The sequence below is a fragment of the Numida meleagris genome, chromosome 4 (genome assembly GCF_002078875.1).
Source record: "Numida meleagris isolate 19003 breed g44 Domestic line chromosome 4, NumMel1.0, whole genome shotgun sequence".
In the NCBI taxonomy this organism is placed as follows: domain Eukaryota; kingdom Metazoa; phylum Chordata; class Aves; order Galliformes; family Numididae; genus Numida; species Numida meleagris.
Window position 1 is genome coordinate 2,920,388 of NC_034412.1, and position 26,981 is coordinate 2,947,368.

General features: G+C 38.6%; 1 protein-coding gene across 4 annotated transcripts in view; it reads right to left on the reverse strand.

The window, feature by feature from the left end:
* Positions 1-19,120, reverse strand: part of SI (sucrase-isomaltase) — a 45,664-nt gene extending 26,544 nt beyond the window's left edge. For 2 of the 4 annotated variants that reach the window (XM_021396956.1, XM_021396953.1), the window contains exons 1-18: positions 18,837-19,119; positions 17,193-17,316; positions 16,428-16,501; positions 12,592-12,712; positions 12,393-12,502; positions 11,563-11,714; positions 9,418-9,589; positions 8,157-8,256; positions 7,395-7,507; positions 6,713-6,838; positions 5,825-5,956; positions 5,539-5,658; positions 4,813-4,926; positions 3,853-3,937; positions 2,616-2,733; positions 2,073-2,244; positions 1,267-1,383; positions 430-584 (exon numbers count right to left, since the gene is read on the reverse strand). In XM_021396956.1, coding sequence (XP_021252631.1) covers positions 430-584; positions 1,267-1,383; positions 2,073-2,244; positions 2,616-2,733; positions 3,853-3,937; positions 4,813-4,926; positions 5,539-5,658; positions 5,825-5,956; positions 6,713-6,838; positions 7,395-7,507; positions 8,157-8,256; positions 9,418-9,589; positions 11,563-11,714; positions 12,393-12,502; positions 12,592-12,712; positions 16,428-16,501; positions 17,193-17,316 — 2,105 coding nt within the window. In that variant the 5' untranslated portion in view covers positions 18,837-19,119. Of the gene's footprint in view, positions 1-429; positions 585-1,266; positions 1,384-2,072; positions 2,245-2,615; positions 2,734-3,852; positions 3,938-4,812; positions 4,927-5,538; positions 5,659-5,824; positions 5,957-6,712; positions 6,839-7,394; positions 7,508-8,156; positions 8,257-9,417; positions 9,590-11,562; positions 11,715-12,392; positions 12,503-12,591; positions 12,713-16,427; positions 16,502-17,192; positions 17,317-18,836 lie in introns of all 4 variants that reach the window. The other 2 variants (XM_021396954.1, XM_021396955.1) reach the window with 2 other exon arrangements.

Here is a 26,981-nt window from a genome sequence, read left to right on the forward strand (position 1 = left end):
TCAGAAGATAAGGTCTGATTAGATTAACATAGTATTGATTGTACATATATGAAACTGTGTGTGTATTCATACGTGCACGCATGTTCTCAAAGTAGTTGTTTTCAAGAATTTGGAGGCAAGGACATGTATATTCTAATATACACATCATGGCATGGAGTAATTTGATTAGCTGGCAACACCATTTCATAGAAACTCTTCAGAGTGACTGACAATAATGCATGCATATATACAGAAATTACAGATGGTTTCTGATTACTCTTCTGATTACACCAAAATGGTACTTCATGAACTCAGATGTTGTCTCTACATATACTCTAATAGGCATTTTCAGAAATTATATACCTATTTAGATAGTCCCTAACAACACTCAGCCTGTCTGTATTATTTATTCCTAATAAAATTCTCACAAAGGCCATCTGGTACACTTACTCATGCAAAACTGGACGTACAACTGTGTCCCCTCGAGTATGCGCTCTATAAAAGAGCGTGTACAGGTAGGGCAGCAAAGTATAGCGAATGTTCAGGTAGTGCTTGGAGGTCTGCACCAAGACTGAATCAGCTCCAAACACAGCCGGATCCTGAGGCTGAAAATAAATATTAGACGATTATTTTCATGGTGCAGGAAATACCCTGTCAATCATGAGAATTGACTGTTGTCTCAGAGCTGGGCGTGGGTGTAGAGGGAACATCACCAGGGCAGCTGATCTAAACCGACCAAGGGGATATTCCATATTGCATGGTGCCACGCTCAGCAAGAAAAGATGATCAAGTGGAAGTAACAGTGGAACTCTTGCTATGAAAGCATCTGTCCTTTTCAAACAACTACTACAAGCGTTGAGGCTCTGCTTCTCAAGATGTGGCCAAACATCACTAGCTGACATAGAGTTGTTCAGAGTTTTCTCTCCTTGTTTCTATGTGGCCATTTCTGTTTGTCTGAACATTTTTTTTCCTCTCTTTTCATTTCATTTAACTGTCCATATGTCAATCCATAAGCCTATCATACTTCCCCTCCCTGTTTTTTTGAGGAGAGGGAGTGAATGAGCCATGTTGTGGAGATTAGCTAGCTATCAGTGTGAAACCACCACACACCTGAGAAGCTGAACCTCTTAAAGGTAAGCTTTCATAAGAGACCTCAAGCTTCTTCCATTTTCAAACTGGTCAGCTACCTAATTGTTAGCGATAGTAATGATTATTAGTGATACTACAAAAGGAAATGTAGCAGAAACAAAACAACCAAAACAGTTTGTAAGAGAAGGAACAACTTACTATGTATCCTTCAGCATTGTGATTCCGGGAAAATGGATAAAATGCTCCTACTTGCATCCATCGTCTGCAAAGTTCTTCCGTGGTGTCAAAAACGAAGCCACAGATATCTGCTCCAATCTTTAAATAAAAGCAGAATGCGTTGGACAGGCAGCATACTGCACCTCTAATCTCTACATATAATCAAAAATTTAAGGGATGTGTCAATTCATCTTTCATTTCTCACCAGGGTGGCTAAGCTATTCAACGCATTTCTACTTTTCTTCTTTCAACTAGATGGTGTACAAAAAAAAAAAAAAGAAACCAACTGCTTCCTAAGGCTGCCTATCATCCTTTTTCTTCCAAACTTTTACCTTTCTTTTTGGTACTAATAGCCCAACACTAGGAAAACAGCTCAAACTCATACAAATATAAATATTTAAGAGGAATCTGGTCATTTCACTTACAAATGGACTTTTTTATTTCATGGAAAAATGAATAGGAAAACCTCAAGGTATTTCACATCAATTGCTAATGAATAAAATAGTACTAGAAGTCTGGCATAAATAAGATAATGTCTGTTGCCCACATCTGTCTCACCATAAACATACAGTACCAGAAATTAAAACAAATTTTCTAATTACCAAAAAAAAAAAATCAGTCATTGGAAAAACTGTTAAAACCAGATCCCTGAAGGGAATTAACTTAGAACTGAAATGGTAAAATGGCTATATAGACAGTGTTTGATCAGGTAACCCATTATCACAGAGGTAAAACGGCAATGTTTGTCTACTTGTTCTGAACGGAGATAACAAACTAATATTTCATACATAAGGAAATCCAAAGAGGTTGAATTCCAGCATTCCAGGTACTGCCCATCTTAGCTGTTCCCATGTTGCTGCGTTATCTCCCAGCCAGTGTCCTGTGTGCTTTCCTGATCCAATGAATGTAGACCTTGAAATAAGGAAGCTTCTTTTTCCTGGAAACACTGTGTTGATGGCTCTGAAAACAAAACAAGACTGGAACTATGCAACAGAAAAAAGATCATTCAGACATCAATAGTTCTATAGAAGGCAGAGTTATACTGACTCATTTTCAACAATCAATTATCTCTGGGACCTTTACGGTTAAATAGGTGTCTTTTAGAGAAGTTCAAGACATTTATTTTAAACCACTTTTCTACAAATCTCTGATTGACAATGTCTGACCTAGAACTTAGCAGATTTTGCTTTTGCTACGTTAGCTTAAATACAATATAACATTGTCCAGAAAATAGGTTTATTTAGAAGTGAAATCTCTTGGCTGTTTTGAAAAATGCAGACCATGTACTCTTCTGAAAACTTTCTGTAAGGATATTAGCATGAGTTCCTTACTGTTGCGTTGCTATGGCCATGGAATATCCATACAGACTGTGGACATCGTAGTGTTTGCCCCACTTCTGCACTGCATCCATACAAAGCGTCTTGGAAAACATGAGTTTATCGACAATATCTTCAATAAAGAAACACAGAGATTAGTTTTGAAGTGCATTTTGATTCTGAATACTTCCAGTCCTTTTTTTTTCCCCCAGTGTCCACTCTTGACATTCAAGCCCTTTTCCCTCTTCAATGCTCACATTAAGGCTACTGTTAGAACTACAAGAACGAAATGCTTCCTATGGCTGCTAGTTTTATTCATCTTTGCTCCATCTGTGCTATTTTCTGCGCTTCAGCTTTGGGTATCTCATGACAATCAACACACTACTGCTAACAGTGCTACAAATGCAGCCTTGTTAAGGCAGTGGAATTTAGTAAACTGATGGATAATGTGTATCAATTTGTTCAGTGCATAACATAAAATGGTTAACTCAAATGCTCTATCCTTGCCTAGGTGTGATTAAGTGGTGATCACAGGCTCCATTCAGTTCCAACGCTTCCTGGTACCTCTCTTATTAAGTCTTAGCACAAATGTACTCCTCACTATTGGCTTTATCACAAGACCAAGCATACTCCTGGAAGCAACAACATGGCCTAAGAAGAATCTCCTTTCTTTGCATTAGGTCCTTGATTTACTGTAAAGTTGCAGACGAAGCCTGCAAGGTCTCCACTGAGACATATTTCCTCAGTGGAGCTACTTAATGGCCCATTAATGCTGAGAAAAGCCCCCAAAGCTAACGCATTGTTTAAAGTTGTACCTTTCAGGCAACTAACATATAATCCTTTCCTAATTTTCCCTCTTACATGCAGAACTGGACGGAAATTTTATTTTACTTAATTTGAAACCTTCACCTGTGTTTGAGGTCAGAAGAAATAACAATTTTACTTCCAAATTTGACGTTAAAACAACACACTAACTACTGGCTTTAAGTGACTGCATTTCAACTGCAGGCCAGCTGGATTTCGCCTGCAAGCAACTGTTCACCCATACAAGGAAGCACTGTACACCCGTAGCCTAAATTTCTGAATCATTTTTGGACAACATGATGGCAAAGGTTTCTTAGAGTCAGTACTTAATATTCCAACCTCATCCGTGAGAACACGAGGAAATTCACTTTACATCCTTGTAAACAACTGTACAATAACTTATCAGGTTTCTGATATTTTGTTCTATGGTTAAAGGAGGTGGACTTACTGGGAGTGAACGGAGGATAGTTTAAGTCATTCTGCTCACAACCTTTATTTGAACCTTGAACAAAGTTGGACACCTCGTTCATATCCTGAAAAGGCAAGATGCAGGCAGTGAGATGTAGATTGTAATGAAGTTTCCTCAAGTACATGTTCCTAACACAATCTCATGTTCTATTCCATTATCCTTTTAGGAGTATTTACTTAGTGGTAGCACCATATTTTTAGGTAAGAATGATACCACTTGGACACAGAACTGGTCCATTAATACGTCTCTATTTTGGACAGATTTCAGTATGCAGGTGAGCATCATGTTTTAAGAGTTACACCTCATCCCTTCAGAGACAGAAGCTGCAGGACGTGCTCACGTATATATGCTGTCCTTACCCATGATTGGCCCCACACACATCTCAAGAGAAGATCCTGAGTAGAGAGCTCGTGTTTGGAGAGAAATGCGGAACCAGCAAGATGTGCGGTGACTTCTGCCTAGGCAGTCTGATTTTTCCAGATCCTAATCTGGGACAATGATTGCAAATGTGCTAACTTGAAAATCCATGAGCTACCTGAAGCATAGATTTATAGATGTGATGCGTTATACCCTCTATTCAGGACATGTTTAAGACACATTTTCTGTTTGTGTATGCAGGTTTCCAAATACTGCCATTCTGAGTCCAGGAGTGTGAAAGCATTTGTCTTGATCAATGGTTCATCCACTGAAGCATTTCAGACCATGACTGATCATGCAGCAAACAGCACACTGAGCATTTAAATGCCACAATAAGTGATTCTAATTCAAATTTAAAATTGAAATCCAAATTTGAATTGTAAATCCAACAGCAAAAGACATGCACATCCTGCACTGATTTCAAGTTACTAATAATAGTAAACGTCCCTTTCAAATGCAATGTTAATTGAATTTAATGAACATCTATCCTTGTCAATTTTTTTTTTTTTCTGAATTACTTACAATCCAGATCCCGTCGTATGGCACTGTGTTATAAAACAGTCTGCATTCTTCCACCCACCAACTGGTGCAGTCTGGGTTGGTGAAGTCTGGGTACACGGTTTCCCCTGGCCATACCTATAGAATTCAAAGGGAAATAATAGAATATACTGCTCACTGCATTGGATTAAGGTGAAAATGTATAATATGAGTTCCATTGGTGTTTTTTTCCCCCCAAAATAATTTGGATCAAGTCCAGTGCCCTCTTGACTACCAAGTTGCACTACCAGCCTGTATTGACACTACTGTCAACCAGCACCTCCAGATACCAGATTTACATTCACTGAAGTTCATAATTTGATACAAAATTCTTAAATCTTCTGATGAATGCGAATCATCAAAAGCAATGGTGGCATACTAGAATATCATTTTTCTTGCATCAGCTTTCAGTGGGTGAGTGGGGACGAAGGTATTTTTTCTCATCTACTACATGAAACATCTACATCTACTTTTCCATAAAACTTACATTAATATCAAACAGGATTTTACCAAAAATAGAAACATACAGCATACAAAATTCAAAAAATAAAATCAAAGATTGAAACATATCACATGCTAAATTAGACCTTATAATCTTAGTCCTCACTGGCTGCTACTGGAAGAAGCGACTTAGAAAATGAAGAGTTTAAAACGAGCCTCCCCAAACTGAACCAAACCAGCCACATTTAAACTTCACAGAAATGCATTTACCTCTCCAACTAATGTTGTTACTCCATCTGATTCATTAATCCAGACTTTCTTATTCTCCCCCCTGACATAGCTGCCATATTGACTACCATCAACTAGAGGTTGTGTGCTAATAGCAGGATCCTAAAAAAGGTTAAAAAAAAATAGTTAGAAACCAGGAAACACTTCATCAGTTTTTACAGACTACCGGAATGTTAGGCAGGAAGCGTAATGATTATATAAAAAAATGCGTAAGATAATTATGAAAAGTTATAATGATAGTATTTACAAGGCAAAAAGAATTACTTACCAATATGATAATATATTTTTGTCCATGGTTATGCATGTAAGTCGCAAAATTAGGAAGATCACTAAACAGCACTTTGTCGTATGTAAAATCTTTCTTTCCCTCCATGTAATCAATATCAGTGATCTGAGCATCCTGAAAGGCAGGAGATTTCAGCTTAAACATGAGAAGTGGTATGTAAAGATTTTTAATACTTTTCTAATGCAGTTTCTCATGACAATTCCTGTTTGTTCTTACTATCTAAATGAATTATACTGAAATATCTTCTGTACCTAAAAGGAACATTTCACATTAGCAGAATTCAAATGAATGTGTGTATTGGCATTCTTTTTATTAGACCCTGGACATGTGATATTTCTTTGTAGTTGCCCAAATTCTAGGAACGCCCATTTAAATACAAACATTCCTTCCTCAACTCTTAACATAAAATCAGGGTATATTCATACTTTTTTAGCCATTCTTCAAAAGCAATCTGAAGTCTATTTAAAAATTACGTGTAATTTACCATTGCTTATCAATTAAGAATAATCTGTGGTTCCATAATTGTCCACTTGACATTGAAAAAAATATTTCAGTGGACTAGATAACACTAGAAAATAAATGGATACAGATGGAGAGTATAACTGAAAAATTATTACAATAAATTGGGCCAGTAAAACTTGTTGTAATTAAGTCTCCCCTGGTGTCCCATTCTGATAATGGCACTGCATTAAAAGGTGTAAAAACTTTTGACACCATAAGGCTACGTATAGTAATTTATTAGAAATTCACTAATTTGAACTGATGTGAAATAAGCGAGGTTTGTAACACCACAGTCACGATCTTTGGGCAGCTTCTCCCACAGGACTCCACCTTGATGGGATTGTTGCCCTCCTCAAAACCTGAACTTACATAAGGGAGTCCAATCAGACGGTTCCTGTCCACAACAGCCTTCACCTCATCCAGAGACCCGTAATTCCAGCGGCTGAGCTGGAAGCCCAGACTCCAGTAGGAAGGCAACATTGGGAGTCCCACAAACTGCATGTTGAGAGCAAAAGTCATTAGCGGTACTAATAGTGGATGCAACTGGACGATCATGACATATCACTAAGAATATTACTTACTATAATATTACCATATGAACATATAATATTTATGGGCATGTATATTTGGGCATATAATATATATATATAACTTATAACATTGCTGTATGAATAAGAATTTGTCCATATATCAAGAGCAAGGAAGCGTAAGTCATTCTACTTAGATCAGCTCATGTGGAGCTCAGTCAGGGTGTACAGACTGAGAACAGTTGCATCATGTCTGCACGTGTATCTCCAGCAAAAGCAGTGCTCTAGGTGCTGCTGCCTGTAGCAGGCCAGCTAAAAATCTCTACACCCCAACTTAATCCCAGCTAGCTATTAGACTGGTGACATACTAAGAACAATTGTTCTTAGGTAAATATGTAGCAACTCACATTAGATAACACGGCAAAGACATACTGTTACATAAAGAAGGAAAAGAATTAAAAAGAAGAAGAAAACAAGTACTTTAAAGGATCTGTTCAATGCGTAGTCTCTTTAAATAAAGGTACCTGCAAATACTCTTGGACTACTTGCTCTGGAGTGTTCCCCAAGAAGATATAGAAATCAAGGATGCCGCCAATGGTTCTGTAGGTCACTGCTGGAGCAGGCTGTACTGCAAACTCTGCCGGACAAAGCGTGCACAAAGCCAACTATGAATACCAGCTAAATCTAAAATAATTTTGTCATACTGACATTGAAAAGTAGAAAGTTTACCTTAAGAAAAAAAATCAACACAGATCAGAAATATCTAAGTAACACAGAACCATTATTTGAATTTGCAATGAAGGAGAAATGTACTGACACGATACTTTTAAATGCCCATATTTGCATTTCTTTACATCCAACAAAGACAAAAGAATCAGAACAAATCCAGTGACAAAACCTTTCCTCTTCAAATTTTCAGTGCAGCTTTCCAGACTCAAGAGAAATGAATAGCACATATATATATAGGTAGGCTTATTTCTCATTTACTTTCAAGTGATGCTCACTCCAAATTCATACTCTGACTGCTGTCCTACACATCTGCACAGAGCTGCACAAGGCTTCCAATAGGTTTCTGACACAACTTGCATGTTAATTCTGAGCCACTCGCTGCTTACATTGCCAAATGCTGAATGCTACTACATGCTTACAATGACTGCCATCAGATAATCGAAGGTAATGTTAAGACTTCATATGCAATATTTAAAAATGGGCATTTACATTGCTCACAGATTATTTTAAAAGATATTTAGCTGCAATAACTGGAGCTGCGGAGAAAGCTTTCTTACCCATGGCATTGCTGTTCATCAGGAAAACACCGAAAGAGTCTCCACTGCTGTCTTCCAAACACATGAAGAAAGTCTGAACTCCATATAAGTTATGCATTTGCTTCAAGAGGAGGAAAAAAAAAAAAAAAAGAAGGAGCTTTTTAAACCTGCTAACAGTGTCTGTTTGGGATATGTTTCAATCATACGGATAGTTGCTTCCCTAAACAAATGTAACACTGACAAATGGAGGCTCATTAGCTAGTTATAAATAAAGTGCATTAGGAACAACAAGAGTTAAAAAAGCAAAAAATGACTACTGTTGTTTGAATCAGCACCTCACCCGATTTTAATCCACGTATACTCATAAATTATAATGCTGTCAGCAAATCACTGCAGGGAGGAACCGACAGGCAACACCATGTGCCTGTGTGCACCAATGTTAAGAAAAATTTGGAACAAAGCCTGCAGAAGCCTCAGTACAAATATAATGTTACTGCTCTGTAATTGTCAAAAAAGATGCGTGCCCTGGAAATCATCTTGGAAAAAGAGTATGGACACAAATAATTGCTGACAGACAAGTTTTATCTCTTAATTAAACAGCTGTTAAAGAGAATTTTGTCAACATCTGCCAAACTACAAGGCCATTAGCTCAACATGCATACGTCATATGTCTGGTCATTAGGACATGCTGTTACTTATTGTTTATCGGCAGAGGCTGAAGACTCATATGCTCATATTGAGCAAATTATTTTGAACTTCACACCAACAGAGAAATCAAAATGTTTATAAAAGCTATCCCTCAGAAAATTCCCGTCAGCATCCCCTAGCTTTTAGTAACATCACTTAGTGCCTAACAAGTTTTGGTGGAAAAGCTCAGTGGATCATAGAATCACAGAATGGCTTGGGTTGGAAAGGACCCCAAGGATCATCAAGTTCCAACCCCCCTGCCACAGGCAGGGCCACCAGCCTCCAGATCTGGTACTAGACCAGGTTGCCCAGGGCCCCATCCAACCTGGTTTTGAGCACCTCCAGGAATGGGGCATCCACAGCCTCTCTGGGCATCCTGTGTCAGCACCTCACCACTCCCTCTGGGAAGAGCTTCCCCCTGACATCCAATCTAAACCTTCCCTTCTTGAGCTTAAAACCATTCCCCCCTTGTCCTATCATCATCTACTCAAGTAGTATCCCTAGTAGTGGATGCCATTAATGTTCTACTACATCATAGGTTTGGATTCCAGAATTCGTCTGCAAAAAATAGAGCACAAAAGAAATAGGTCCTTACATCAGAGGGACCAACATCCCTGCTGAATATGGGCCAGGTTTTCCAGTAGAGATCATGTCGGTACTGCTTATGCACGTGCTCTCCCACGCCATAAATGTTGTTGCTAGGTAGTTTGATTGATAGTTGTAAAAACTGGTCAGCGTACTGCAGTGGTCCGATGGTAGTATCAAAACTGAAAGAAAAATAAGAAGGAAAGAAAAAAGGATTACATCAGGAATCATTGCAGTGGTTGTTTCTACTCCTTTTAGCTAAGCTGCTGTCATGGTTTTGACATGCTGGATAGCAGGGTCAGGTCTCCATCCAGAGACCTGAGGAGAGGGATGCAGAGGGGAACAGTGTGCAGCTGCAGTAGGTAGAGAGGCCCTTGCATGGACTGGGAGGCAGGCACTACCTCTCAATGCTATAGGAACTTCACACTAGTGGCCTCTATTTTCAGGGATACATTCACAATGGCTTCTTCCCCCAGAGCTTCCCACCCTGCATCTGTGGCACTGGATTGTGAATCCACGTAGTAAAAGTCCACTTCGTTAATAAAGTTTCTTCTGTTAATTTAATTTTGCGCGTTTCACCAATCTCTTTCATTATAAAATGTGCATCTCCCAAACAAGGATTAGGGGAGATTTAGAGACTGAATCTAAAGCTACGTTCATTTCTTGTTTACTCAGGGGGGACTCAGGCAGCTGGGAGGAAATCTGAGTAGTGCTGAGGCACAGAGAGTGAGCAGCAGATCCCTACTGCCAGACAGTGGCCTTTTAATTAATCAAAAGACTTAAGTTCATTAAATTGATCTTAACCATATTCACTTTCCTCTTTTATTCCTCTGAGATTTTCAACATTTCCACCCGGCAAATGCATGAAAATTGGCCAGAAGTAGCTTTACTTCCCATCAGTCATTGTTTTTTAAATGAAACAATCGCAACAAGAAAGTAATTATGAGTTAAACCAGATTTAAATCACAAAGCAATTGGAATGAAGCTGATCCCAAGATCTGAAGGTTATTTTCAGCTTTATTAAAACAAGAGCTTACATGGATCAGCAGAAGCTCAGCCTTTCACCATAAGCAGAGAAAATGACTTACTTTGAGATAGAAAACCACACCAATAAGTTTTAACATCGTACGCAGTTTCAAAGTAATATTCTTTGATCTACTCCCTTTATATTGTTTTAATTACAAACTTTTAGAGACTGTATTTTTGTGGGAGATTGTGTTATTTAGCAGTCATTATATTCATAAGAAAGAGAGTGATACAACTCTCGGTCTTCCAGGGCACTGTTTCAGTATGGATCTATTGAACTAGAGTGTTCATTCTCGCCTTCATATACCTGTTTAATCAGTCATGGACTAATGAATAATAAGTCCATCTTTTGTGTTCTCTATAATTGCAAATCAATCATTACAGAGGATTCTAAGTAAGAAAGCAATGCTAACAACAGCATGAAAATAATCGCTACTTAATTAAACTTGAAGCATTGATAATACAACTGTCCTAGAACTCTGACAGGTAATCATTCTTTAATTTAATAAGCATGTTCATCCTGACACTTCCTCCCTTTTAATGGCTCTCAAAGATATGCAGCTAGTTCACATCTATGTTTGTTTCTTTATTTTTAGGGAAAAAAAAATGGGATGAAAGCATTCAATATACAATACTTCAAATATTTTACAGCACTACATGATCAGCTTATCACTGGCTTGCAACAACTATTCCTCTATCATAAGTCTAAAGAGCAACCTGGGTTTGGTGATTCAGTGCTAAGGCGTGATTGTAACAGCTAAGATAAAAGATGGAATGAAGAGTATTCGTGATTTGAAGCACTGGGAAGGTCTTCAGATAACAAATACTCCTTGAACAAAGTGGCTGTAAAGATTTTGTATCTAGTATCAGAGGGAAGGGAAGGGACAGCCAAACTCTTACAACATCTCTTCATACTGCAGCATTTCAAAAGGCCTCACAAGAGTCCTTGCAAAATGTCCATCAGTCAAAAGACCAGAAGTAGGTAACATATCCAAGAGAGTACCTCACACATTGCATCTTAGGCATACCTTATTCACATGGCAACTGATTTTCTGTGTGGCAACACAGGCCTTCAGAGAAAACCAGCGACATCAGTGTTAATCAGAAAAAAAGCACCAATATTACTTACAGTACTTTCCCATTGCTCACTCTGGTCACCACGATACCAAAGGGATTTGACCTCACTTCCACTCTGTAGTTTAAATTGGAGGCTGCAGGTCCACTGAAAGAGCCCACATGCTCATGGGGAACTTCAAATCTTTGTGTTGTAGGATCAGTAATCTGCACATATTTAAATGTGTTAGGCCTTTAAAAAAAAGATGCCCATCTGAAACTGACGATCTGATTTAGCATCTTCCTGTCCCTATCACAGTCTCCTCCCTCCATTCTCATTATCATTCTCTTTCCATTTTCATGACTCATTTTCAACTATTTCCCTACTTATATTTGACCTTGCTTTTCCCTGGTTTCCAGAGAAACCCACCACAGGAGGCAAGCCTCCAACAGAAGAAGCCTTGCTCAACCTCAGAATCCACCAGTACCCCATGGTCACTACACAGACTGCTGAACTTTCCATGAAACATCAGAAGAGCTAAGTATATCTGATAAATTTATTAAGAGAGATGGTCAGGCCGTAAATAAAGAGGAAATAAATAAAATATTTGGCCCTAGAATTTTCTCCTACAACAAAGAGAAGAAGCAGATACTGTAAAAGCTGTGTGTTTAAAGGTCTCAGTAATTTCTCCATAAGGAAATCCCACTGTGCTGAACCCTCATTAACCATACGCATTGCAACACCAGAGAGGACAAAGAAAGGAACAGCTGATCACTTTTCAGTGGGGGGCATGATGGTGCAGCTGAAGGATTTATGGAGCCCTCCTAAACTCACTGCACAGAAACGGCCTGCCTAAAACCACGTACAGAACATAAACCTTAAAACAACGTATGAAAAAGGTTAACCTTGAACCGGAAGCGATTTGGTGTCTGATACTCTCCTGTGAGGAGGACAGTGTTGATATCTTTTCCAAAGAGAGAAGGTGATGGCAGTCTTGTTAACGTGGCCTCAAATCCTAAGGAAAACACACCAATTGCAATGTTATTGTTTGAAATCAGACACCTAGATGTGCATTACAGCCAGGTTCCCCAGCTCCCAGCTTACCTGTTTGAGTTGATCTTGTTGACCCATCCACTTTATACCCACGGTTTTTAGAGAAAAAACACCAGGGTACACTAGTATCACTCTGGGGACTCCAGCAGCAGCCACGCGACTCGCAGGTGCTCTGATTAAAGGACAGGAGGGACACAAATGAATTGTTTTTGACACAATAAATATTCTACGCTACAACAATTAAAATGCATATGAAGTGTTTTTTTACCCCAAACACCAGAATACGTAGTAACGCTTCCTATCAGATAAACTCTTTCTCCGAAAATCTATTTAGTCAATTCAAATATAAATAACAAGGTTTATTTTTTCTTGACTAAGAGTAGAAGCATAGACAATAACTTTTTCCTAAAACCTGAAGATCCTCAGGAAGAATGAACCTTTAAGAAATTATTGAAACATCTGAGCTGTGACAGATGCACCAGAGACTAACCAACACTCACACACTGGAGATTGGATAGCATTTATGGTTGGCTTGACATCTAGTAAACATCTGGCTGGAAAACATCACATATGCATCATTTATCATTGTGTATGGGAACTACATTTCAATGTCATTTCCCAGCATTAGAAATGTTAAGGTTGCTTCTGTAGAACCTTAGATCCAGATAATTTCTTTTCCAAAAACAAACAAACAAACAAAGCATCCAAGCAATAAAACCCACTGTTTAAAGCATATATCTCAGTGTAGTGGCATCAACCTTTAATCTACACCTCTGTATTCTAATAAACTGGAATATGTTTGCCTTACTGTTAGAAATTAACTTATTCACCAATTGTCTGCTCGAGTTCTGTGTTTGAAGATAACACTTGCGTAACACATCACTGTAAATGTCCACACGTTTTCCCATGTTAAAAACCAAACTAATTACTTGGGAGCAAAGGGCTGTAGTGATACAAGAAGCATCACTGAGGGCAAAGGCTATGATCTCAATGATCTTGGGCATCCAAATCCAAAATGTGGATCTTCAAGACCTCTCCTTCCACCTGCACACTAGCAGAAGCTGTTTGTGCTCAAATATTTATGTTGTTTATGCCATACTTATTTAAAATAGTCTGCAGATAAGCCAAAAATCCATTGCTACTGGTGCAGGTTATAGAGCCCATCCTAGAAAGTTCAGGTCAAATACTTGTCTCATTCTCTGAACAGAGAAAGCTCCAGCCCAGAAATAATAAAAGTGCCAAAGGAGAGCACAGAGGAAATTCAGAGCTATTAGCTCAAGATATTTCCGTGCATTTATTCTGCAGTGATTGGGCCAAGCACAGCAAGTAAACTATGTACCAACAATCAAGTTACGACCTCAGTCTTCTTATCCCTTTGTAGACCAGTGGCTATCCCAACAGCCTGAAAAACAATTTATCCTAATGCTTAACAGTTCAAGTATCTCCTTTCCCAACTTCATAAACATGCTTTTATTTTTCCCACCTGATCCTCATGCGTACTTGTTGAATATTTTCACCAATTACTTTACAGTGCACTGATAACTCTTCAGGATAGATTTTATTCTAGTGGATTTGTAAACTAGAAATGCGTATTTTTGTGGCACATTGAGCTTGCTGCATGAGGAAGTAAATGCACAAGTGCAAGATCAGTTATACTTGACACAGAGAAAGGAGCAGAGTTCATCCAAAGGAATTGTCAAGACTTTTATAGAAGCTATCATTTAGTGTAAATAAAGATAGGAGGTGGTCACAGCCTCTGAACTATTAAAGTAGTGTAATAGATACCAACACACAGCAAAGTCAAAGAAAATAATCAAAGTTTCATTAGAAATAATACTGGAAATAAGGAAACAGCGTATGGTGGGACACAAAATGAGACAGCTTCTGAACACTCAACTTAGCACCAAGGACTGAAAGAACTGCTTGGCTGTGTGTCAGACTGCAATGTTTCTCTTCTTAGCATCCAAACAAACTTTTGCCAATAAGATATTTCTGAAAATAATAGCAACCAATCAACCAACAATGAAGTCTCCCCTCAAGCTTTCAGAGGTCCAGTACTGGACAGCACTAGCTCTGCTCATGGTGGTTTAGTTTTTACTAGTGCATCCTTGTCTTATAAAACCAAACAACAACTTTTCACAACAGCGACTAGTTAATAAAATCCTGCTCTCTCTCAGGATTTTTATCTCTGGCAATCCCGTGATCGGTTAATAAATACCTCTTTGCTTTCTATGCTTCTATCCTCTGCAATCCCAGATTTCACCTAGAATACTTCAGTGAATAAAGAAATCAAGAGAGATGCTAAGCTGCTACTGAAGCTCAGGCAAAGCATAATGCTCCCAGATGCTTTCTATTCCGAAAACCACTAAAGGAAACCACTACAGAGCTCTTTCCTAATCAAATCCCTGTAGTTTTAGAGCTCTGACAGTTGTAATATTAGAATAAACCTAAAGAAGGACAACAAAAGTGCTTGCAAGAGAAAATATATAAGGGGATGAATAGAAACACTGGAACAGGACTCTGGATTGTGTCATGCATGCACCTAGCAGCTTTCTTCAGGGCAAACATTAAAGGTGATGTTTACTTCTAATATTCTGAATTCCACTGCCCAGAATTCACTAACAGAAGAGCATACCTAGGAATCGTTTATTTTACCTCTAATTCCAGAGCAAGTACCACGGTGTTCAAATCTGCATCTAGCCCTCTCTTTTACTTTCTGTTGGTGATTTTATTTTGATTGTCTTTAATTACTCCTGACCACTGAGGGCAAAATGAAAGAACAGATTTACAATACGGCTGCAGTTGCAACCAGAGCAAAACTGTTTTCCTTACTTGTGATAGGCACAGAGCTTAACATGGGGTGACTGGTCTGAAGGTAGTAATTAAAGATTAAAGCAATCTGCATGACACCTATCGTGGTGTGCTTGCTTCTGGAGCAAGGAACCAAAGAGAAGAGAAACATGCTGTGAGCTGAGCCTTTACTAATCTGTTAACCTGCAAGACTATATTGAAATATATATCATAATACAACTCATGGCGTGACAGTATCATTAACAACTGTCACTTCTGCAATTAGATTGGGAACTCACAGAGAGATTGGGACAGTTGGTTAATCATTTTTATATCTCTGTGAATGACATAAGCATCACACACCGTAATATACTCGCTATCTTTTCTCACAAGCTGCACCCCACAAAGAAAGAAAGAGGCCAGGCACCCATCAGCTTCCACCAGAAAATGAAAACACCCATTATGAAAACGAAAAATAATGATGATTAGAAAAATAACAAAAATAATCTTTCTGTAGAAACCACCGTAAGAGTGTTCTGCAGTTGCTCAGAGGAGAGACAACAATCAAGAAGGAGATTAGGTGACATAGTGAGATTCAGATCGGTTCTGAAAGGAAACTGACAGCGTTCATTGCGTTATAAAAATCTCATGCACTTGAGTAAAGTGAATCTTGATGTGTTATTTCGAAAATATGCTTCACTGTAAATGCTAGCAGTTGGCCATCAGACAAAGAAATTGCTTAGGCAAAGTTGTTAAAAACAGTACATATTTCCAACCGCTTCTTGTTTGACTAATTTTGTTCCCTCTTATCACCGAGCTGAATTACTGGGGAGTATATTGGCAGGGGTCTTCAACCCTTGACAATAAACTGCTGCAGTGGTTAGAAAAAAATCTGGCCTCCCGACAATGGGATAAAATTGGTTGTGCAGGAGTTACCTTTCTCTGCTAAGTATTCAGACATTCACAGACAAAAAAAAAGTATGAGAACAATCAATATGTTACAGAAAAGGTAGATTTGCATAATTAAATGTAGGATTTTATGTGGCAAAGCCTATTTTCTAATTTTCTTTTTTTTTTTCACTACAATGTTTTCAGACCTTTGTTGCTACTCGATCCGGGATGCAATCAATTCGCTCCACTGTTAATATGTTCAGACATTGTGGTGTAAATTCTGTTAGGGAAATAGATTAATGAGTTATTTTCAGAATATAGGAACATCTGGATTATCATTAACTGGTTCCGCTGACTCTTTCTCACCACCTTGAACCTCTAACCATTAACATAGACTCAAATGAGTTTAAACTATTGCTACCGTGATTTACCTTACTGCTGCACAGAACTATCCCAGATAAAAGTAGGAGAGCTTCACTTTTGATTGTCTGCACAAACGGGTGACGTAAATTATTTTAATTGTGAAGATATATTGTAAATCAGTTTTCAGTAAGGATAGTAACCCAGCCTGTGCTGCTTCTTTAATAATTTATGCTGAATTAATATCAGAAGGGCTTTCTTTTGTCTGAGTATTGCTGTGTAACTGATCTTATGAGCGCTCCTTCCCATGAAATACTGCTCATCCAAAGGAGCTTGAGTTAGAACATCAGATAAATGCACCTTAAGGTTCATTTAAGAATATAAATGTAACAGGAAACGCCCAGATTTTTAAAAAAGAACAGCAGAGAAATGCTCGCTCTTCTTTTCCCTACTTGAATATCCACGTTCTTTGAGAAGTCTCAGCAATGATTTAAATGATGCCAACAGGCAGTCCCTGGAGCGCTATGGGACTCGTGAACATCTCAGCAAGCAGAACTGAGCAGTTCCCACCGAGGGTTTTGCCTCTGGCCCTGGAATTGGGAAGTACATACCTGTAGTTTTGACTGCAGGTACCCCAGCTGCTAAAAGCGCAATGAGGACAATGGCCACCGCCACCACCAGGCAGAAGAGGACAATCAGAGTGACTTCCAGGCCACTGAACTTCCTCTTGCCCATCTAAGTCAAGAGGAACACCATTGGCATGAGGAAAACAGAAGTAATAGCTTGGAAAACTCTATAAATTACAGCATTCGTTTTCAGTTCTTATATTTTCATACATTATTTAGGTTTTAAAGCATATCTCCTAATCCTGGGATTAAAAATAAATCTCCTATTCCAGATAAGTCACACAGATTGCTGCATTATTACACTCATGGTCAACCACTGAGAAATGTGTTTTGTTCCCACTAAACCACTTTTAAATACACAAGTAAGAATTTTCTCCTGAGGTTATTTATGAGGTTTCTTATATTTTACTGAAACACCAGAAAAAAACAACACAAGACCATTATTGCTGAACTGCACACCAGCAGCAAAACTAATTAAAACTGATCTCCATCATGCAGATCGATATACATTGGCAGCAGCAACTGCATTTCACATTTGGTTAAGAATATTTAACCTTATAAAACAGCATTAAATACAGAGAAACAGCTTATTTTTAGGCAAAGTAAGAAAATGCAGCCATGCGTGTGCATTGCACTAGCACATGAAAACGCTTCCAAGTGCTTTAGTGAGAACACAAAAGAAAAATACTGCAGAAAAACTTTTGGGGTGGTTTGGGTTTTTTTTGTTTGTTTGTTGGTTTGATTTTTTTGAAGTAACATTGTAAATCTATTACACTTTGTTGCCGACCGTTTCCTACAAGCATAGTTTATTATCCCAGCATCATCCTTATTCCTGGAAATCCCACAGCCACCAGAATGAATAGAGACAAAGCAATAACGAAACACCAGCAATCCCCAGAACAGTAAAGCTGGTACTTAGATAAATGTACCCTTTCATATGGAGGGCCACAAAGATGCTCAGAAGGCTGAAGAATCTCTCCTATGAAGACAGGCTGAGAGCTGGGTTTGTTCCTGGGGAAGTGCCCCTGCCTATGGCAGGGGTTGGAACTGGATGAACTTTAAGATCCCTTGCAACCCAATCCCATCTATGATTCTACGGCGATTATTTTAAAAGCTTAGATAAATAACACAGTGCTATTCACATTTTCCCCAATAACATCAAAATTAGTAGCTGTTTTTACGATTGCAGTTACTTCCTAGGGGAAGTAACACATTTTAAACCTGCCACTACACTGCATATTTAAAAGCGTATATTTAAGACCTGTTTCTACAATGAGGAAATTATACTCCAGCAATTCCTCCTCTGAGTTTCCTGTAGCACTGTCAGAATACTCAGCAGCTAGGAGCCCTAACAAGTAACGTTTATTTTTCTAAAAACCAAGTTATTAAATATTAAGAATAAAGAAGAATATTAAAATTCTTTTCTTCAAACTCTCCCCACCACCCTGCAAACAGCCATGGCATTGTATTTCAGCCTTTTCATTCTCAAGGTCTTCCCCACGACCTGAGACTTCAAAAACAAGGATGTGTAATTTATAATTCATGCACGCAACTTCTGCTGAGCTACTTGTACTCACTGCAGACCTTTTCTTTGCTGCTAGCATAGCTGGAATAAATGGGATGACGTACCTTAAAACCCCTCTGCTTCCTTCATCTGCTGATCCTGGTTGTAAAGCTCAGTCTCAAAACCAGTGTTTTATTCTCTGCTGTTATCAGTTCATTGCATTGTTTGCTAACCAATCTACCAATGGCAGGCACATACATAATTACAGGCAGGTTGCAGAAACTTTCTGAGTTAAATTAGTTACTGTGGTTATTGTAGCCAAGGAATAGCTGGTTAATTAATAATATTTTGGTTCTGTATTACTCAGCAGCTTCTGTAAATGAAAGAAAAGCAGCAATAAAATGCCAATAAGTTGGTCCATATTGCATGATTTAATGGTTTTACTGTTCTTTTCCCATATCATTGTTACTAGATGCTTCATGCAACCTTCACATTCCTTGTCTATCATTTCTGCTTTAATCACTGTATGAAGTCATTGAAGGTTCTCAAATGAGGAAAAAGACTCTAAAATAATTGCTAATAGATAATCAAATTTATGATCATTTAACATTTTCAGTAATGTACAACGAATAATTAATTCTAATATTAATATAAACAGATTTCATGGGATTGTAGCAGTAAATGTCAAAAGTATAATAGAAAGATGAAGGATTAGCAAAGAGTTTACAGGGAAGAATCTTCAATCATAGTATGCAGTCTTAGTACGAAATTGAGCTTTATCTTTTTCTTACAACAGATATAATCATGACATTAAATCTCTACTTTCCAAACTAAACATTTTGGTTCACGCTGTTCAGAGTCCTTAGAAATTATTTTTCACTGCAGTGGAGATGGCTGAGAAGTGCCTTGTAGATTTGAATTGTTCACAACTTGTGATGGATGCACTCAACTCCTGCACTTGAACTAAGTCTTGCTCGGGCTAGTGAACCTTTGTAAGCCTCAGCATGACTGTTCCCTGAACCAGACAGCTCACTGATAGCAGAGCATCAGAGCTCATGGCCATGACCACAAACAAAGAGGGAATACAGCACTAGATAAAGCAGGTGACCACTGCAATTCCTTATGGGAAAATAACAAATTACATCAGAAGTTGAGAGCAATATGATAAGACTGCTAAGCGTGAAGATGAGTCAATCACTTTACCTTACGGCAAACAGAGCCTCATGTGAGCTCTCCTTACTGAAGAGGCGTGCTGCAAAGCAATGATCTCCTGTTGAGCTGGAACTTCTCTCAAGGTTATTCCTCAGGTGTTGAGACATCCTCTCTAACTACCGCTGTTGGCAAGCAAAACTTCAATTTTTCAAGGTACCCAATTTATGTTAAGATTTAGCAGCTTGAATATGCAGTAGACTAATCACTGTGACTCTTGTCATCATGATGAATTAATGGTATCAGTTTACTTACCATAATAAACCAAACTCCTGCTATAACGTTAAAACCGTGTAAGTGCTGGATGTCTCTTGCAGCATAAACTTACTCAGTTTCCAAATATTCCCCTCCTTCTGGCAAGTGCAGGTAAGAGAAGTGACCCCTCTGAGAACAAAAGGAATGGTTCTTTTTTTCCCCAAGTCCGTCCTTAAAAGGCTCAGAATCAATCATACACACAGCACTGTGGTTCTCCTGGAATCATTCACCTCTACGCAGACCAATGCCACGACTCCCAGAGACCATTTTTGAAGTGCAGCCTGGTATTTAGGTATCTTAGCCTCTCCGTTTTACTGTAACATCATCATGCATGTCTGCACACGTGCAAACAAGCTCTAGAAATGTAATTCTAACATGCCTCTTAATATTGCTAAATATATTGCTTTATGAGTGCACACCAAGACACAACAGTGTCACATGTATTATGAAGATAGCAATGATTCTGGAGGTTTTGTTTGTTCATCTCTGTTTTCCAAGTTTAATTTAGTTGTACCAGGAAAGCATTTAGTTCAGCAAAGCATATGGCCATGTGTTTCATTTAAACATGTCTACAATCACACAGCCATCTATACAGCCATTTGCTTAAGTGCTTTCCTGAATTCATAGTGCTGCAATCTCATATTATCAATCAACTTGTGCACATTTTCTATGCAATTTGAGAACATAAAAGCACTGAACAAAAAGGTCTCCCAAGAGGGTTAACCAAGCAGGTTTCCCAGCTGAATGTATTTTAATTTGTATACAAAGGATATCAACAACAGAGCTTTCAGGTCAAGATGAAGTATTGAACTCCAAGAAGCAGGAACTGTCAGGGAAGGACATCTATCAAAGATCCAAGAGGAGCGTGTTGGTTCTCCTGTATTTCCTGCACATAATGTTGGCATGGGTGAAACCGCTCTGAGATATCAGTTCAGCAAGATGGGAGCTCTTCAGTGAAGTCATGGTCATACTCAAGGGAAAAAAGGCGGCCAAACACTTTTTAGAAGTAGTAGTGGTGAATTCCATTCTCAAAGACTGACCCTCAACCCTGGGAAAAAGAAACTTGCTTGATTTACATTGTGCACATTACAAGACAGTTGCCAGCTGCGTCTCCTCCCTTCTCTGAAAGGAGATCTGAGAGATACAACTCTTTTTCTTCCGCAGGAGATATCGGTCCTTATCACTGTTCTGTGTACTGAAGTGCACATGCCTGTTCAGAGCAAAGACCCATAGTTCTGTTCTCCTCTCCCAGCTCAGTTACTTATTAGCTGGATGTCAGGTGGTGATTCATCATCTGCATGCTTCATGGCTTTTTTTATTTTCCATGTGGATGATGAAGATGATGATTCTCCAAATGCTTTGAATTGTTTGATTAGCAATGTATACAGCTTTTTACCTAGAGAACTGCATAGGATCTGGCCTTTCCAAAGAATCACTGAATTGCTATCCCATGGAGACATACAGTTGGAGTGCTCAATGGCTGCCCCATGCTTGAGCTCCTTTCACATAAACAGGGACACAGGGGTCATGTGCGGGGCATCTCCAAACAGTACAGGCACACATATGCTATGGTTTCTATCTACATATATCTGCATATATATGAACACTACAGACCTCGCTAACATTGAGTAATAGCTTATTTTTTTCTTGAGGAAAAAAAACCAGATATCCCAGTTGAGCAAAAATCAAATAATTTGGTCAAATCAACATTTTGGGGGAGAGTATCGCATTCTACGCGACATGACTGCATGGTTTGTTGGCAGGAGACCCAACCTGTTCCTGCTGTAACTCAGTCAGCTTCTACTGGTGATGACTTTCCTCCCAAGAATTTCAGGACACGCTGGCAAACTAATGAGGCAGATGCACACAAGCAGAAAACCCATCCAAATTCTGCACAGCTCTTAGGGGACTCCTGGGAACCCGCAATAATATTCGACCATCAATTAACAAGCAGATCACACAGATGATATTCCTGCCCCCCAAAGTCTTCTTATTTGGCACTGAAATCACAAAAGACTAATTGCAGCATTCAAATGAAAAAAAAAAAAGTAAAAATAGAAACACAAATTCTCTCCACACTTTAAAAGATAAGACTTTAGAAACACCAGTGTAATGGGCCCAGCCCACAGAGAGCGCTAAGCATTACTGCACATTTCCAACTATTGTAGAAATAACCCTTAAAGCCCCCCGTCTTCTGTCTTCTCTACATTTTACATCATCAGTGAATAAATGCACAGTGCTGAAGCAGAGGCTGGAGACCAGCACACCCTGTTTAGACAACAGTATCTTACACTTTGAGACAATGCCATTGGATGTTCTCTCTGTCTTGACAGGTATGGAATCATTAAATGACCTGGGGAGTGTTTAAACAAGAGTAAAGGAAAAGCTAGGTTGATAACTCTTCATTTATTACATACTGTACATTAGTGTCTTTATCAGATGAGTAAATGGAAATCTGGATAAAGGCCTCACATCTTTACTCAAAACTACAAAACAAAGCGAGAGTTACAAGCTTAGTAGAATTCAACCTGAAAAGGTTCACTGCACACCTTAATCAGTTCTTAAGCACTTTGCTAACACATCAGTGAAGGGATGGAACAATTGATGTGGTTCACTGCACAGTTTTGCCTACTGCACTACCACTCTCTGGTGCTCTACTGGCACCCCTGAGTTTTGTACGGAGAGGGATGGCAGAGAAAATCCTGTCAGAAAGTTCATTAATGCCTATAAGAAAGCAAATGCTTGCCACAACATAGGCATCTTTCTCCTCTTTAAAGCTTCAGTAAACACAATGTTCAACATAGACCTTTGAAAGTCTGTGTGAGACAGCTCTTTTATGGAAATTTCTAGACAGAAGTCTTACCTGCACTCCCTAGGAGGTTGTTACTGCAGCTCCAGAGCAGAGCATGAAGGCATACCACTGTTAAGCTGTGCAACTTGTGACAGGTTTCTGAAAAGAACTACAAATTCCCCTATTTAGAACAACAACAACAACAAAAATTAAAAAGGTAACCAATTTTATAGAGAAACTGAGTGAGAAAACTTGTCATGAAGAAGAATAAAAAAAATAAAGTGTACTTGCCCTGGAATGTTCCTCATGTACTGAACCAAGATTAGGGTAAATCTGGTCAAGGGAAACAACTGAGAAAGCCTCAGGAAACGCATTGAAAACATTTATTTTCTCAGTGGGACTCTGAAGAGAACAGATATGAATTCCTTCAGAGTTGTCTCCTTTTCCCAAAGTGCATCACAGTTCAAGATAACATCATGTGAACTTAGTCTCAAACAGAAGTGGTTTTCATTTTATAGCATTTGGCAGCCAAAAGATTTTGACTTGGTTTATTAACCAGGTAGAGAAATAACTTCAACAGAATAATTGCACTGTCATGGAGAAGCAGAACATGCTTGAAGTTCATTTTAAAGTATGTGTAGTTCTAAGAGCAATTCAATTAGACATTGTATAAACTCTACCTTATCATAGTTAGATGAGTTTCTGTGCACCTAAACTGTGGGCCTTAATCCTGGTTCTAATAACACCTCTGAGCCAACAAAGTATGACAAAGACAACGAATGTACTCTAAAGGTGAATCCAAGTGTTACATTTGAGTAATTCTTTCAAGTTACAGCCCAGTAAAGGCCATGGTGGTGACTTCAATGACAGCATTTCCAACTGAACGTACGCTGTAGAAAGAGGAAGAAATTCCGCGTTTCTTAGTGCTATCAAGGAAATAACTTGTTGTGAATCTCTAAATTACAGCAATATAGCAATCACTGCTGAAAGTTTTACTGTCGTCAGGGCAGTACATGTTTCTCATGCACTTGCAGTGAACTGACAGCTGTTAAGACCTTGAATCAAAGACAAAACATTTTAAAAATGCTTCTTTTTTTCCATAGTTTGTGAAGACAGAAAGGAGAAACAGAGAAGGCACCTAATGTAGAAGGAACAAGCATCATGATAGCCTGAACCATAATGGTTAATGTAAATCACTTAGTTACATCTGTAAATTAGTAACTGCTGTTCTTCAAGCTAGTAAGCGGTAGGTCCTAGAAGGGCCAAATCTTTCACGTTGTTGATGTCTATTACGTATCCATGCAGCTGAGAAAGGCATTACAAACTTGCCTGAAGGAAGGCATATTTTCTCTGTGGCTATTCATGCTTCAAAACATGGAAATACCAAAATATGTTTCACATAGTTATGTGATCAAAATCTATTGTCATCTTTGTTCTTTCAACAGCAGTGGGATTGCATTAGGGATATTTAGAAATGCAAATTGTCCTACAAGCAAATGATTCTAACTGGTCATTTGTAGCCGGAATATGAATTTTAGGATACCCTTCACCACCTATAAATAAAGATGAAAAACGAAGGAGAATCATTGTTTCCAGCTAATTGCTAGATCCTAATAGCATATACAACTCAAAAGAACATCGCCAGTCACTCTCAACCACATCCTATCAGCTCTGCTTCCATCCCTGGGATGCTCCAAAGGAGACAACTGAGGGCATTCATGGGCATGTAAGGCTCAACAGCTGCCCCTATGCCATTATCCCCTCCAACTTCTTTGGGTCCCCCGCCTCTCCTCAAATATCTGAATCCACAGAGTGCATCACAGAGCAAAACTAACCTAACCAAGATCAGATACTTTTTCAAGAAAAGCTGACTGCTCCAAAAATGAAGGCATTACTGAAAGGTGGAATCTTGGCAGCATGTTGGGTCAGATTTATTCATGAGGCATGTCATGAGCTGACAGACTGAGCCCACTCTGCCTGCTAGTTCTGGAGTCTTTTTACTGGGAGCAGCTCTTAGTTTTACTCTCAAGTATTTGTTCACTCCAGTTCTTCCCCTTGTGTGATTTTTTTCTGTATTCCTATCTCAAACGTACCAGCAGAAAGAAAGCTTCGCTTCTGTTAACAGACCTGGAGACTGAGCATGAGCACATCAAGGTTAACATTCTAATTGCAGATTACAGCTTTGAATAAAAAAAAAGCATATGGCTTCATATGAAACCTAATCGGTGAGAAATAGAAGGACTATTTTCACAAAAGAAAATCTTATTAAATCTCTTCAAAAGCAAGTACTTCTCCCTCTCCTGAATCCCTACAAAAGAAGGAGACTCTCTCTTACACCTCCTGGTGCACATCATGATGTTTTTCTCCCTAGAATATGATAAATACATGCATGAGCTTAACTAAAGGATGTACAGTCTAGAAAGTCAAATACAGGTGAAACTGAGGTTTGGATTTAAGAACCCCAATCAGCCCATTCTGCATTTTGGCAATCAGTATGCACATTAACTAAAATTAATACCTTTATGACTGCTCCCTTGTCGCAGTCTGAAGATGCACATGCGCAGACCACTGGGAAGCCCAAGGTTCTGCCAGCTCTGACCATTCTTCAGTCAGACAGATGCCAAATAGCAATTCCTAGAGCAACTTTAAAACAAACAAAGCAACAACAGCAAAAGTCAACAAAAAAGCAAAAAATTTGGAGACTTTTTTCAAACTTCCTTTGATTCTGAAGTTGTGTATGCCAGCAACTTTCATTATTTTCTCTAAAGGGGCATCGATAACTTCATTTAATTAAAAAAGATGTTAAACCATACCAACTACCTGATTATGAAATTAATAAGATGCAATACTGACAAAAACAACAATAAAACACTCCAGTTGGTAAATAGTTCTCCAGGTCATTACTGAACAGAAGCTGAAATGACAGTCTCCCTGCCCTTAGAGTGAGGAAAAGAGAATTCTGAAAGCAACTGCTTAATGAAATCACTGTTTGGGCCCTTCTGCATATTTTTGTGTTTTGGTCAAAACTTTCTTCTCACTGCTTCTATGACTTTCCTTGGCCTTCCTGCAGATGGTCCTCCAGCCAGTGTCTGTGCTTCTTGCTGCTACTGAGCAGGAAACAAAGCAAAGACACCATTATTATATACTGTACTTTACTATATAAACTTATATACATGTATTTATATAATTATATGCTGTACTATACTATATATATTATTATATAATGTACTATAATACTGTATATTATATACTGATTCCTAGCCAGCTTTCTTACTTATTTAGACATATTATTATATTCTTTGCAGTTTTATTTTTTCAGTAAACATTATAGACATTCGTAGTAAGAAACAAAACTATTAAAGGCTTAGGAGCTTTATCTCAAAAGGGCAAATAATTAATCGTAAAAATGGAAAAACGTGTATAACCTTAGTGCTCAGGATCTCATTTTCTTCTGCATCTGCTCCTATATGGTACTTAGTAAATGCTCAGCAGGTCTGCAAAAGTGATGCAAGGGCTGATGGAAGGAATTCAGATCAGGTCGTGGTTACACTGTTCAGAATGCAACAAACCTCAGAGTTCAAGGTGCTTATGATCCCCACATCTTTTAACCTGCACAATGACTTCTAAGCTGCAGCTTTACACTTAGTAGAAATGGCTGTGTCTCCATAACAAAGACTAAAATCCTGAAACAAATCATCCCATCATATGCTTTTGCTTTATGCACGCATCCTTACAAACATTTCAAGTTTCTGTTACAATTAGACTTATGGTTTTCTCTCTCATCACAACAGTTGGCTTTAAAAAAAAATGCCAAAAACGTTATATTTTGATAGTCACTTGTAATCTCGTGTGCAAGTCTAAATGAAAACATCAAACAGTGCAAGACTTGGAACAAAGCTTTGGAGGCTGGCAATACTACAACGAAAATGATGGGCCAGGTTCTTCCTTGCCTTGGCTGGTTCCCCTGCTCCTCCCTTTCCGTTCTCTCTCACTGTCTTACCTGTCTTTCCTCTTG